Here is a 14,506-nt window from a genome sequence, read left to right on the forward strand (position 1 = left end):
CATGGAATCAATATAATTTCTTAAGCATCCTTATTTAAAAACATTTTACATTTAATAAGATTCAGCAATGGATGATGAATGAAAAAAAATACAATAATGCCAGGCAGCTACCTCCCCTTGGCTACAGTGGTGCATCGATTTTATTCAACAGCGTTCCATAGTGATGAGCCACCAAAATGGAACTGTTATTTCCTTCAGGCACTAATGTTGTAGTATTTAGATATTTTTTGAAACTCGAGCTTAACGGTCCCTAGAGAAGGCAGTGAGGGATGTTTAGGAAGGGCAGGCAAGACAATGCGGAAGAAGGGAAATTACCATCTCTGAAGCCAGAGCCAGCACCACGTTCCTCCCAAGACTAGACTTATTTATTTATTTTGTTTCATACCACATCCCAGTCTCTTAGGGTTTCCTTTAACCTCAGCTTCATTAGTTACAAAGGCAGCAGTCCATAACCAATTTTCTTTTCATGTCAAGCTTCGTCACATATAAACCCAACACTATTGTTAGACACATTTGCAATTAATCCTGAAAACAAAGAAAATGCAAATCTTACAGTCTACCCTAACCAAACCTTCTGACTCAAGGTCCTGAACACCATTTATTATATATTAAATGAATTGAAATTCCCACTTTGAGCCTAATCTAATTTTCTAGTGATAATAGGCATGGATTCCCAGATGCACTCTGTGCATCTTGATGTAACATCCTAATTTCCTTTCCTGGTGAATGTTTTAAATAAAACTTTAGCACCAAAGGAAATTAACCTTTAAATTAATTGTAATTATAAAATGCCATTGCTGATTTTGTCTTCAGCCTAATTACTTGCTATTATTTAAACAATCTGCCCCTCCTCTGAGCTTTCAGTTCCTTTCCTTCTCTGCAACATAGCACCAGCTGATCAGAGCTAAGGCAGCATAATGTCTGTGGAGGTCCTGAAAACAGCTGGATAGTGTAGTTTAGTTTACATGTGACAACTTGTTCTTAGTTTCCTATCTGCTATTTGTATACCTTCCTTCGATCAGTTAAGGCTGCTTCCTAGATGTTTCTGGTGTGTGCTTTAGAACAAGTGGCCAAACCTTGTGGGATTCAGAGCATTTATATCTAACTGCTGGCGGGTGCAATGAGACGGTAAGCACCAACTCTCTCAGTTTTTATTAGTGGCCACTTCCAAGGCTAGAACACAACTGAAAGTAATGAAGTGGGAATTGGCTAGTGCTACTGTGAAGGAACCACCCATGCTTTATGATAATTGGTTTACAAATATGAAGATTAATAACTCAGAGATGCTTTATGCAAAACAAATAACAAGCAGTCACATAGCACCTTAGGGTAGGTCTATACAGCAAAGTTATTTCAATGTAACAGGTGTTATTTTGAAATAACTATCGTAGCATGCACACAATGCAATCACTATTTTGAACAATAATAACTGGCTTATTTCAAAATTGGTAAACCTAATTCTATGAGGAATAGCACCTATTTCAAAATAGGTGTTGTTAAGACAGGCTGCGTCTACACCGCATTCCTCTTTCAGAGGAAGAGTGCAAATGAGGGAGATCAAAAATGCAAATGAAGTGCTGATTTACAAGTCTCACACTTCATTTGCATAATCTCACACAATCACATTTCTGGAAGAGACTTTTCTGAAAGCAAAAACAGCTGTGTAGGCGGGGTTCCTTTTGGGGCAGAGGGAAACATTTTCAAAAGAACCCTTCTCCTGAAACAAATTTGGAAGAAGGATTCTTTTGAAAACTGTGATTGGTTCTGCAAAGACATGTGACTATGCTTCCTGGTACTGGAATCTATCTCAAATCTAGTACTTTTTTATGGGGAGGGGAACACTGAACAAACGATTCCCTCCCAAAGGGGAGAACCTGTATAAGGAATAGAAAGTAATCAGGTCTTTGTCTTGAGCTGGCCTTTCAAACTGCCTCCCCACTCCTCCAAGAGGATACACATGAAGAAACCTGAAAACAAGGAACTGTAGAAGAAGGCGAAGCTCTTGGTCCCAGATCAGAATATGTTTAACTCTGAGCTAAGACCTGTTTAGGGTAAGACTTTGCATGTAATAGGTTTCTTAGTGGATTAGAATTAGCTGGTATATTTTGTTTTTTTGGCAGAGTAACTTACTTTGATCTGTCTCTTTTCACTTACAATCACTAAAATCCTGTCTTTCATATTTAATAAAAGCACTTGTTTATTATCAAGTCCATTGTAAATAATTTTACTAGGGAGGAGTGGGGAGCAACCACTGTGCAGATCTCTCTTTCACTGAGAAATGGGGTGGACCTTATGTGCTTTCTCCATGTAAAATTTTTACACAGAGTAAGACAGATTTATTTGGGGTTTGGATCCCTTTTGGGGGTTGGTTTCCTGGGTGCTATCAGCAGTTTTATAGCTGAATCCTCCCAGAGCTGAACTGGTTCAGTGTCTATGTTGCTCTGCAGGAGGGAAGCAACCCTAACTCTGTGCCTTGGCTGGGTGGTTCAAGGGCTACTGGCCCAGCAGGACAGGGTGGTGGGGAGCCCCAGAGGGAAGGAAGTCATATGGCAGAGGCCTAATCAGCACACCATGGGACAACGCCCCAGGGGATTTCTGTGATTCAACCAGTCACAGTTACTTTCAAAAGGCTGATTCGGTGTAGCCTTCGTTTGGTTTCCCAGCCAGTTCTTTGTAGGATGAAATGTGTCAGACAGCGCTGTGGGATTTCAGAAGCTTCATTGGATGTGTGTTTGCATCAGCATCTTGACAGCTGAAAACAGCCCATTGCTCTCCACCTTCCCCCCCACCCCGACTTGCCATATGTAACAGTCACAGCACTAAATGAAACAAGTACACAGAAAAGCTTCTAGCCAGTCAGTGGCTGTAAATTTGGGAGTATGCTTGGGCCAAAGCATTTTGACAAATTTCAAACATATTTTTAGCCTCTCATTCTTAGTCTGCCCATATATGGCACACATAGGTCTTGAACAGCAGAGTGTGTGTGCTTGCATTTGTGCATCAAGTATTGGGTTATCGCTATCAAAACAAAAAAGCAGTCCAGTAGCACTTTAAAGACTAACAAAATAATTTATTGGGTGATGAGCTTTCGTGGGACAGACCCACTTATTTTAGATCAGAAGAAGTGGGTCTATCCCACGAAAGCTCATCACCCAATAAATTATTTTGTTAGTCTTTAAAGTGCTACTGGACTTCTTTTTTGTTTTGATAGTATATAGACTTGCACGGCTAGCTCTCTGTTACTAGGGTTTACAGCTGTATTTGCAACTGGTTTTTCAGAGTTTTTTTTTTCTTTCATGCCAATATAACACAGGAGTCAGGCTTCTCATGATATTTCAGTTCTTAGGTGGTTGATTGCTTTTGCATTACCCTGACCTGATAAATGGCTCCCTGAAGCAAAAAATGTAAACACAAATATGAATACTGAGATAAACAGTCCTACTGAAGAGGGCACAGTTCTAAAGGACACAGCTCTATCCCACTAGCGTCCTAACTCCCAATTCACACACATCAGAGTGGCTGGGGGGAAAAGAAACAGATTTCCAGTTTAATATTTTTTACATTTTTCTGATCCTTTGTTTTTGTATTGTACTTTTACAGGTTTTTAAGCAGATACTTGCGCACAATAATTATTTGCAGTCATACTGTGGGAGGCATTTGGCACACAAGTAAAGCAATGGGTAATAGCACCCTGGACTTCTATAGGCCTTTTCATCTGAGGAGCTCAAAGGCCTACCAACACACCTGAGAAGTGTGTTAGCATTAGTATAATTTTTTATTTACAAACCGTGTCTGTAATTTTGCAGAGGTTGGGGGGTGTCCTTTTTATTAATAAACAAGACACTGGTTTTATGATGTTGCCTAGCAACTCAAGCTCTTATACTATTATTACCCCTAATTTGAATATGAGACACAGGTAAGGACAGGTTAAATGACTTTCCCAAGGTCACAAAGAAGTCTATATCAGAGCCAAAAATAGAACATTGGTGTCTAGATTCACATTTCTGCACATTAACCAGAAGATCACATCTCTTAAAATTAATCTCTCTCCCCACCCTCCCCGATATGAAACCATCATGGTACTTTTCCATTCATAGTATCCCAAAGCACCTCATTCTTTATCATTGCAAATATCTTTGATTTATGCAGGTGTGGGGGCGGGGGAGGGGAGATGGATTTGTAGTACCTGTGATATTGCATTCTGGGATATCTTCAGTGAATCAGTAAGTACCAGGAGGTTTTCACAGGGGGAGTAAAGAAATTAAATAGGGTTACTTAGAACTTATTTCTGTGTCAAGGATCCCCGGAAGCCTGACTTGATGGAGAGAGTCAGCATGGAAATCTGTCATTTTTGCCTTGCATTTCACCTTGAAACAACAAAAGAGAGAACAAGTTCTTAACACACTGCAATGTGCCACAGTAAGGTGAGGAGACACAGGTCCCATGTTTTAGATTCACCCCAGGAGTATTCATTTCATCCAGGTAATAGTTTTACTCAGTACTTTTTTTTATGTCAGTACTGAGTACCGGTACCTCAGCAGCCCCAGCCGTGGGACTGGCTGGGGAGTGGGGCAGGGAGCCAACTGAATACCAGCTCCTCTTTTTTTAACAAAAACAAACAAATGAAAAAATATTCATTTCCAGTGCTGCTTTCTTTGAGGGTGCATTATAAAGGGCAAAGCCAGCTTTAGTTCATAGCTGTGGCTACACAGCAGCTCTGGTGATGGTTCTGTGTGGGAATGCACTGCATCGGCACGTTTTCCAGCCATCTCAGCTGCACCTCCTTCCTAGTTAGTGCTGCCCACCTTTGAGGTCAGCTGACCCTCCTGCCACTCCTTATTCACCAGCAGAGGAGCAGATGAGTCTGTTGAAAGTTGGTGCGGGGATATTCCATTTAAGCAGCCAGGTTCCGTGTTTAATTTCCTGATGTATAAAAATCCCAGGAGGATGTTGTTTTATTGATGGCATTCCGTTTTTTTTCACTAAGTATCTGAATATTTAATAACATTTTCAAAAATATGTTGAATGTTCTTTACAGAAGGCAGCTAACTGCTAAAAGCAGGGAGTCAAACTGCTAGTGAGCAACAGCACATTGAGTGAACATTCTAAGTATTAAAAATAGTCTTTTAAAACATGTAGCTCTAATAAGATTTCGGGAAAGAAACGAGAAGCTCTGGTAAGTTTACGCTGTTGAATGCTGCCAGGCAATGATAGCTGTCAATATTTTTATGGTTTATTTTTCAAATTGCAGCACTAATAATGCTAATAAAGGCCAGAATGACAATCCCTGACTCATACCACTGGCAAGAGGGCAAATGATGAGGAGGAACAGTGGATGGCCCAGCTGGGGTGTACCTCAGACCCTTCCCTATCCTTTGCTCTCCCTGCTCCCAGCTTTCCTTCCTCCTTCTTCTCTTTTCTTTTTCCCATGCTCTCAGGTCCTCCTAACACTTGGCTTTATACCACAGCCTCTGTTCCCATCATATCACAAATAAAAAAGGAATATGCATCTAACAAGAGGCATGTCTGTTATACTCACTTGCTTTTGGGCAAGTTAAAAGCCACAGCTTTTCCTTTTGGCTACAATGCTCACCTCCTTCTCCACTTTGCCTCTACATCTAGTTTCCTTCCCCCACTTGAAAAAATGTTGTTGTTGTTACTGTTGTTTTAAATTAGAAAATAATCTATCCCCATTTCAAGGGAATTCTGCCAATGGTGGGAATCTAGAACTGTTCTTTTTTACAGCCTGTAGGACTCATCTTCCTACTCCTTTGCTTTTATTTTGCATTGCTTTCATGCTTGTGGCACTCATGGCAGGGGCTAACCAAATTCCTGAGATTATGGACATAACTAGCCGGGTCTTGTCAGGGATTTTTATCCCTTGGGCATTATTGTCCCTGTGGGTCAGGGGAAACAAGCCTTTGGCCATTAAACATCAATGCAGGTACAGGTAGAATCTAAAGATACATAGGCTGCCATTTAGCAGCCTCCTGCAACGGTCACTCTGTGTCAGTTGGTTTCCCCGGTAACTTGAACTCATGAATAATTCATGATCATGAATTTGAATTCCGGGCTCCTGATTGGACACAGGTGGGCAGTTTCTGGAAACTTCCCAGCCCGGAGGACCTGTTTGAGAACAGGTGCTCAGAACTTTCATATGATAATTACCTCATGAATCATGCATAAACTCTGTCTATATAAGTCAGGTTGGTCCTGGCATTCGGGGCCCTTGGGTACTGCAGGCAAGGATTCTGCTGACCCTACACGGGAGAAGTGTGGCCAATAGGCGTCCGCTAGTCCCGAGGCCAGGCGCAAAGCCGAAGAGGAGCTGAATCACAGCCGCACCTGCGGCACAGAGCTGAAATCACTGCAGCACCTGCCTTTGGGCAGTGCTGAAACTGAGCTAAATCACTGCCGCATCTGCCATACCTACCAGCGCTGGCCATCTTTAACAGGAGCCTGTGCCGCCTTGCGGCCCGAAGCGGCATCAACGCGCCAGCGCGCCCCACCGCATGCCAGCTCATGCTTGCATCGAGGAGTGGCAAGCAGACCCTTCGGCCAGGCCGCCGGGTGGTGAACTGGCCCCCCACTTCGGTGGGGGCTACTGTGTACCCAGCAGCGCAACCAAGGGTCTGCCAACACCACCGTCGTCGCTCCAGCCTTAACATCGCCCACGCCGCTTCATATACAGAGACAACTTACCTGACACGTCAAACTGGACTGGACCTCAACTCACCTATTTGTGACTAGTACCGGACAAGACACGTAAACCTACCTTAACACACACACACACACACACACACACACACACACACACAGAGCTTAATACATTTCCACCTGGGATATCGAGACCCCCAGTGGGGGAGTAGGGGTCGCACCCCTACTGTGGGCTTCTTCGGCGGGCAAGGCACAATACCAGAGGGCTTGACCCCCAGGGCCAGGCCTATAAGCCCAGGATTGGGTTCTTACACAGAAAGCACATTTAATTAATAATTAGTGCTTATTAGTTAAGTATAGTAGTTTTTAGTTGTTATAATTGTTGTCTGTAATAGCTTTAGTAATTAGGTGAAGGTTTAACCTCCCTTATCCCCTTTTACCTACCCATCTCTATTAAAATAGATTGCAGGAGAAGGCACTGCCTCCCTGCCTCCTCTAGTTGTCCAACCTCCCTTGGTGACCTGAAGAAGAGCATAGGCCTCCCAGGTACACTCAGTTGAACCCACAAGGGAGTACTGGGGGACCCCAGAAGAGGGACAGCCCCAACTGGCTCTCGGGTATCAACCCCTTGGGTCGGGCTAGCAACCCAACCCCGCGTGGAGGTGGGGCTTAGCACCCCCACCCCCAGCCTTGGAAGGAGACAGCGGGGATTGTTAAAACCCTTTAACCCTTGTTCCTAATTCCATCTGCCCTTTTTATCCCCATTCAATTAACCAATTCTTTGCTTTGTGGATCAATAAAACAAATTCAAGGACTGCAATACAGGAAACATAATGGATACTGTTTTAACTGTAAGTTATGGGTATTATTAGTAGTGTTTAGTTAAGTTTGCCCTTTAGCACTGTTACCTATTATAGTTTGATCTTGTTGTGTTGCTTAATAAAATTTTAGTTACTTTGTTTCAACTCTAAACCTTGTCCTGGTTTCACTGTCTCTGCCAGCCACTTCTTTCCAGGAGTGTACCGGGGTGGCGCTCTCCTGTCTTGGGGTTGCAGCGGGGTTCTGGTTTGGGTCCTGGGATCTGTGCACAGGAGGTTCATGCACCTCCTTATTCAGGGACTCATTTAAATATTTAAATACCTGTCTGCCAAGAGAGTCCCATCAGGCCTGAGAAGCTGTGAAAAGACAGAGCTTCAGACCAAAAGCCCTAGACTAAGTAAATCAGGTGCTCATCATAAGATTGGTCACTGGCTTTCACACTGCTGTGACTCTAAGACCCAGCACAGACACACCCAACAAAACCCTCAGAACATTCAGACATTCAGTGTTCTGTAAGTTAACACGTAAAAACTGTTGACACTCTGCTCACTGTGTTATGTACATATAGTGTGAGTATAAAATGTTATGTATGAGTTCTGGAAATGTGGTCTTAAAATATGTTGTGGAGGCAGCCGATAAACAAGCCTGCCTTAGACAAAGGATCATGGATTCACCTGTATGCATAGGTTAAGTGGACAGGTGCAAAGAAAACCACTTGGGTAGATTCCAAGCAAAGTACAACAGGAGTACATTTGCATCTAAGGTAAACAAAGTGATCAAGCCACCTGAGGGAAAAGAAAAATTGACCGTAGGATAAAGAAGAGTCATGGCACCCATACCCCAAAGACAAAGCAAAAAGGTAGAGGACCTTGGTCTGCACTTACCGTTCAAGAAATATATTTCAAAGATTTTCTGCACTGTCAGCAGGGAGAAAGGGGTTTTCTTTGTTATCCATCATCAAATGGGGCCTGCACTCTTGGGATCTGTGAAAGGTGGCTCCCCCAACCATGTGGTTTGAGGATGCTGAGAATTGACTACAGGCAAGAAAGTGCTGGCTGGGTCAACATGAGCCCCTTCCTTTTGGAAGGGGCATTTTAATGAGCGTGTTTCAAAGATGCTAATAAGGCGCTGTAATGAATATTGGGAGGAAGAAGGGCTTTTGAAAACTGGGGAGTGTCCTTTCAGAAGGTCCCGTCTCTATGGGCGGCGTGCAGTTCGAAAAGCCACACTTTCGAATCACCGTGGCTGCCATTATGTTAATCAGGTGCTGCATATTCATTGCAGTACCTCATCAGCATCTTTTGAACCCGCTCTTTAACATGCCCCTTCCAAAAGAAAGGGGCTCATGTAGACACAAGGCCTGAGACCACGATAGTAATCTGTACAATTTTACACACTAGAAACTGTCATATTTTGCTTTATTCATAACAATTTTTTGTTACTGTTATCTGTTTAGTATCACTGAAATCTCGATTCTTTATGAATAAACTTTTTCCTGGTTTATAAATTCATCTCACTCTGGTATACCAATGTAAGTTGTGAATCCACTGCTGAGAAACCAGCCTAGTGTGTGTTCTGTCTCTTCAGAGACAGCAGATTCAGTAATTTCTGTAAGAAACCAGTGAGAAGAACAGGGCACTGCAGAGCGGTATCTCAAGGGAAATCGGGAAATGGAGTTCATTGATTGCGACTTACAAGGCAAGCTTCAGACAGGCAGAGTCTTGAGGCGTTTGCTGGTGAGGAAGGCAGTCAGGTGTGGCACAGAACTGCCACACAGTTTAAGGGCAAGAGGGTGGCAGAAGTTTAAGGTGGCAGAGGGGGAACACATTGGCCTATAGTCTCCAAGGAGTAGCTGTGTTAGTCTGTATCCTTGCAAAACAAAGCAAGCAGTCCTGTAGCACCTTAAAGACTAACAATTTTATTTATTAGGTAATGAGCTTTCATGGGAAAGACCCACTTCTTCAGATTCTTGAGCAAAATTGGCCTATAAAAAAAAACACCATAGTTCTGGGTGCCTCAAAAGACTGTCATGGTTACAGCCGATTTCCTTACCTTTTGTCCGTAGGTTGTTTTTTAAAATCAGTTGGGTGTTTTGGGGTCAAGGATACTGTTCGTACAAGAGCCAGAGAAGTAGGGCCTTGGTTCTGATGGTAGCCTTTGGGCATTACTCATGCATAATACGTAAATCAGGGATGTAGAATTTTCACCATTCAGGCTGGCCAGGGGTTGTCAGGGTTAGATGTTGGCAGGATGCCAGAGGCTTTGTCTATCTAAGCGTCCACACGCATGGAGCCCCGCAGTTCCCAGCAGCTGCAATTCATCATTCTCAGCCAATGGGAGCTAAGGGAAACAGTGTGGGATGGACCACTACTTCCCGTGTTGCCCATTGTCCAGGAATGATGAACTGTGGCCACTGAGAGCTGCAAGGGGCTGTGCTTGTGGATGCTCAGCTAAACAAACCATCTGGTGGCCCACAGCAGCTCACCCTGATGAATTGCATGTGGCCTGCAGACTACACATTCCCCACCCCTGAAATAAATAAATACAAAAATAACCAGCCAATGGGAAGAAGATGTAGATTTATATAAAGCTGCAATCCTTCCTCCCATTGATGGGCGTGTAAGAACTGGTGTATATAGCAGAACCAAAGTTGTTCAGAGGCATGATGTATCAAAGAATGAGCCTGGCTGGGGCTGAGTCTATACCCTAGGCATATACTCTATGCAAGGTCTTGCACCAGAGTGGGGATAAAATTCTCTTCACCGGAACTATCCCTTTTTTCACTGTCTGGTGCAGATGACATACTCTGGCCCAGAATGTTTTGAAGAAGTTGCACACAGAATCTATATGTAGAACATAAGCACCAGGTGGTACGAAACAACAACACCGATGGCAGACATGGAGCTGCCCTGACAGGAGTCTGCAAAAGATGTTATGTGCAGGGAAATGGAGAAAAGCGACTAGAAGACAGTTACCAGGTAATTCAGAAATCAGAAAACAAACCCAAGTATAGGGGGATGTAGGAGGTCCAAGTTCTTGCCTAAAACTGAGGAGCACCTGGTAAATGTCAGGGTGCCATGGAAAAGAAGAGAAAATTCACTTTTGTACTCCCCTAAGGCTGGGCCATAGTACTTAGGAATGGTCCCATAGTATAAGGGAGAAGTCTCCTTAGGTTGCTTTACTTAACAGTGGTACTGGAACAATTTTTAACAGTTAACAGTGGTACTGAAACAATTTTTAGGGTTGGCCCCCCCACCTTACCCTGTCTGCTATCCTTAGAGCCCCAGGCTAGGGCCACAGCTGGGGGCAGCTGTGGAGTCCCAGGAATGGGGCCAACATTCAGGGCCCCAGAGCCTAAAGTACAGCCCCTGGTGGCTAGGAGTCCAGGCTGATGGTGGAGCTCACAGGGCCAGTGGCCAGGACACCCAGGAGCTGGTGGTTGGGATCCTGAGTGGCAGTAGTGCCTCCAGGTGTGGGCTGGAAGCTGGAATCCCCAGAAGCAGCAGGCCCAGTGGCCAGGATCCTCTGTAGCTGGTATCTGGGACCCTAAATCTGGGCAGTTCTGCAGGCGCCCCACCCATACTTCCTGTACCTATGTCCGTTAATACCCAGAAAAACAAACAAACAAACAAAATCATGGATGGGGATTACTGTAGTCTAGAGGTATCTCAGACACTCTCATTTCTCCAGCTTCACTCCACAAACTGGCCTCAGGTGTAATGGTGGTGGAGAAGCCTCCAGGCTGGCTTTACTTACCTGGGGCCACTGTGATGATGCTCCAGAAGTAGAAAAGCTGACTGGAGTGGCACAAAGCTTCTGTACCTATCTGGAAGACTGGGCAGATGGCATACAGTGCACTACCAGATTTATAAAAGAACCAAAATAGGCAAGACAGTCTTCTGAAAAGTACAAAAGTCTTTTCCTAAAGGCAGTTTTCACACCAGTGACTGAAAAATAACATAGTATTAGCTATATCAGATTTGAGCTGGAAATGCCACTTTTCAGAGCACAGGAGAAATCATTTGAGTTTTTAATGAATCCTTCACCTATTCAGTGAGCCAAATTTTGATGTCTCTACCCAGTTTTTACTTGGATTTGGCCCCATAACATTATGGAAATCTGAAAATGAACATGATCTCGTAAAAGAGAAGGCAGGATTTTTTTAAAAATATAATTTTGATATGGAGCGGGTTAATTCTGCTGTAGCTCTGTTTCTACTCAGCTCACCCAGTTGGACAATAGGACCAAGAGCTTATACCAAGATCATTTCATGAGGTGGCAGTGCATTCATGGTTTAGGCTGTCACACCAAAGATACTCAGAGCCCTTTTTACTAGTATTCCACTCCCATTACTTCAAAAACAAAAGAAGGTGTGTATGAACCTCTTCTCTAGGGTCCTGAAAGTGAGGTTTACTTCAGTGTTAACTCTCCATAACGGCTCACAGTGTTACCACAAAACCAATAGATTGTAGTGTTCTAGCTATTTTCTGCTCACAAAACATACGAAGGAAATCCTACCAGGTTTATCATGGCTCTCAATCAAGTAAAAGAATGTTAAGCTTCCTGTTGGAAAACTCTGTCTCTAAGATTCATGGATATTGTATCAAAGTTACCTGTGGTTGTGATATTTTTTTCTGAAGCATTTCAAACCCAAACTGCACTGAAATACTGTCATGCCTACTTTTTTAAAAATTAAATTAATAAAAATAAATTATAAACAGGATTACTTCAGATCCATCACATCTATGCATAGTAAACAGGGCTCAACAGATTTCTATTTTCATAAGCAAGTAAGAAAAACCTAAATATATGTTTTAAAAATTTCCACTACTTTTAATTGTACTGTACCCTGGCGAGGCGAAACATGGTGTCGCTTTTCTTAAATGAACTTCCTGTAATAAGCTATAGAGAGTTCCTGCCAACAGTACTTTTATAATCCCTTGCAGTTAACACAGGAGATATTATAAGCCCGGTGGTAGCCAATTATTATCACAATAGTTAATAACTGTCTTTTAGAAAGTATTGTTTATCAATTCTATGGGTGTTTAGATTTGGTTAGCTTTAACAAGTTGCTGAGAAAAGAGGTTTTAAATCCTGCTTTCAGAATACTAAATAATGTTTTTAGAAGTTTCATTTCATTGCTATCTTGAATTGCTAGAGATTTGCTGATATATCAAGCATGTGGGAAAGGAGGCATGATCCTGACAACCCTTTAACAAAGTATTTAGGACGAAGCTTAGTCAGAGAATGTCAGCAGAATTAAGGATATCACAAAGAATTCATCTGGTATTAATAGAGCTTTAGTACTTACAGCTGTCCTCTTCTTCAGTAATACATTTCACAACATAGCAGGCATAGATGAACCCTGCCAGCTGAAACAAAATGTAATTGTATTAGATATAAAGCAAACCCAAGAACTGCTACAAAAACAAAAACAAAAACCTTTGTAGACTGTTTGCTGAAGCTTTGACTCTTTTTTATTCTCATTCTTTATGGCCTAAATGAGTGAATTTCTCTTATTTTCTGTCACTCAAGTACAGCTAGTCAGGAAATTATTTCCTCCCCCCCTTGCAAATGTGAAGAAAAGTAAAATTTTGTACTCAAAATATTCTTATAAAAATGTGCAATTGGTTAAACAATTGAAAATCAAAAATGCTATGTTGTTGTTTTTTGGTAACTGTTTTAATAAAAAAAAATCCAGAAAGATTCTTTTTGAATGAAACCACATTTTTTTTGCAGGGGAAGGGGAAGACAATGAAACAAAGAAGCAAACTCTCTTCTCAAGTTTTGGCTGTGGAATGGGTTTCCATGTCTGGGTTGCCCTCTCAGCCCAAGAAATAGATAGTCCTATATCTCAAGACAGATTTATGTCAGTGTCTCTTACTGAAATTGGCAAACACAGATTTTGTTCTTTTGATCCCCCTTGTCAGAATGTGTTCAGAACATAATATTAAATGGCAACAATATCATTCAAAGAACATATATGTGAATTACTATGGATATTTTCCAAATATGTTAGCCACCAAGCTTACCCTGGGACATATGTAATATAATTCCTCTATTGATTCTTTTGCCAAGTCCAGTTAGCTGTCTCTGAGAAATACTATTCCATATGGAAGTTCTTTGCTGCATGTTATGTGCTGTTCAAGGTTGTCTGTCACATATGGTACCTGGGAAGTTTCCCTTTACATAGGGTTGACAGCCTACTACCTCTTTTAGCTCATCACTAAGGTCTACGTAAGCAGGCACTGAATCAACCTTGTCTATGTTCTTTAATTTTTTGTACTGAAAAGTGATTTTTTGGTCCCACCCTGTCATATAACATCATTGTCAGATCTGAGATGGTAGAATGTAGAGTCCTGATGCACTTAAAACCAAAACAAACTATAATAAAAACATGTTTTTGGTGAGATCAAGCCTCCATTCAGGCATCACTTGCAGCCAAAGCAAATGGTGCATAGGGGACAGTTATAGCCCTAACAGGAACATTAAAAACATAGACAGTGGCTGTATTTGTGTGTTACAACAGAGCTAAATGATCATTTCAGTCATTTATTTGCTCTCTGACCTCTAGTTCTGCTGTGAGGATGTGACACCAGGGAGGTAAGGGAAAATTCACTGTTGGGTATAAAGAATCTGCGGTACCAAGAACAGTAGCATCTTCTGTCAGCAGCAGTATTTCATCTCTACTTTATTGGTTCATGCTTTCCTTTGGTATCTTGGCTTAAGAAGACAAAATTACTCCACTGGCATTGTCCTGTGCAACCACATTGACTTCAATGATGTTATATGGCATATAAGTCAGCAAAGATTAGGCCAAGAAATGTTATTCATAAATGATTCCACTCTTAAAAGTGAACCTCTCCTTAATAGTTTCTCTCTTTTTAGAGATCATGAGCTCCAAGTTACCTGAACAGTTGCACGTCTAGTAGGCAATTACAACATTAAAGACATTCTGACAATAGTTCAGCATTTCACTTCTTGCAAAAATGCCATGAGTTCATGTGTTAAGTAAACTTCTCTCACAAAG

At 42.2% G+C, this 14,506-nt stretch overlaps 1 protein-coding gene across 2 annotated transcripts in view; it reads right to left on the minus strand.

Moving 5' to 3' along the window:
• Positions 1-14,506, minus strand: part of NKAIN2 (sodium/potassium transporting ATPase interacting 2) — a 440,622-nt gene that overhangs the window by 28,007 nt on the left and 398,109 nt on the right. For both annotated transcript variants that reach the window (XM_074988786.1, XM_074988787.1), the window contains exon 4: positions 12,788-12,848. In XM_074988786.1, coding sequence (XP_074844887.1) covers positions 12,788-12,848 — 61 coding nt within the window. The remainder of the gene's footprint in view (positions 1-12,787; positions 12,849-14,506) is intronic.

Source organism: Carettochelys insculpta, chromosome 3 (assembly GCF_033958435.1).
Source record: "Carettochelys insculpta isolate YL-2023 chromosome 3, ASM3395843v1, whole genome shotgun sequence".
Taxonomy (NCBI): domain Eukaryota; kingdom Metazoa; phylum Chordata; order Testudines; family Carettochelyidae; genus Carettochelys; species Carettochelys insculpta.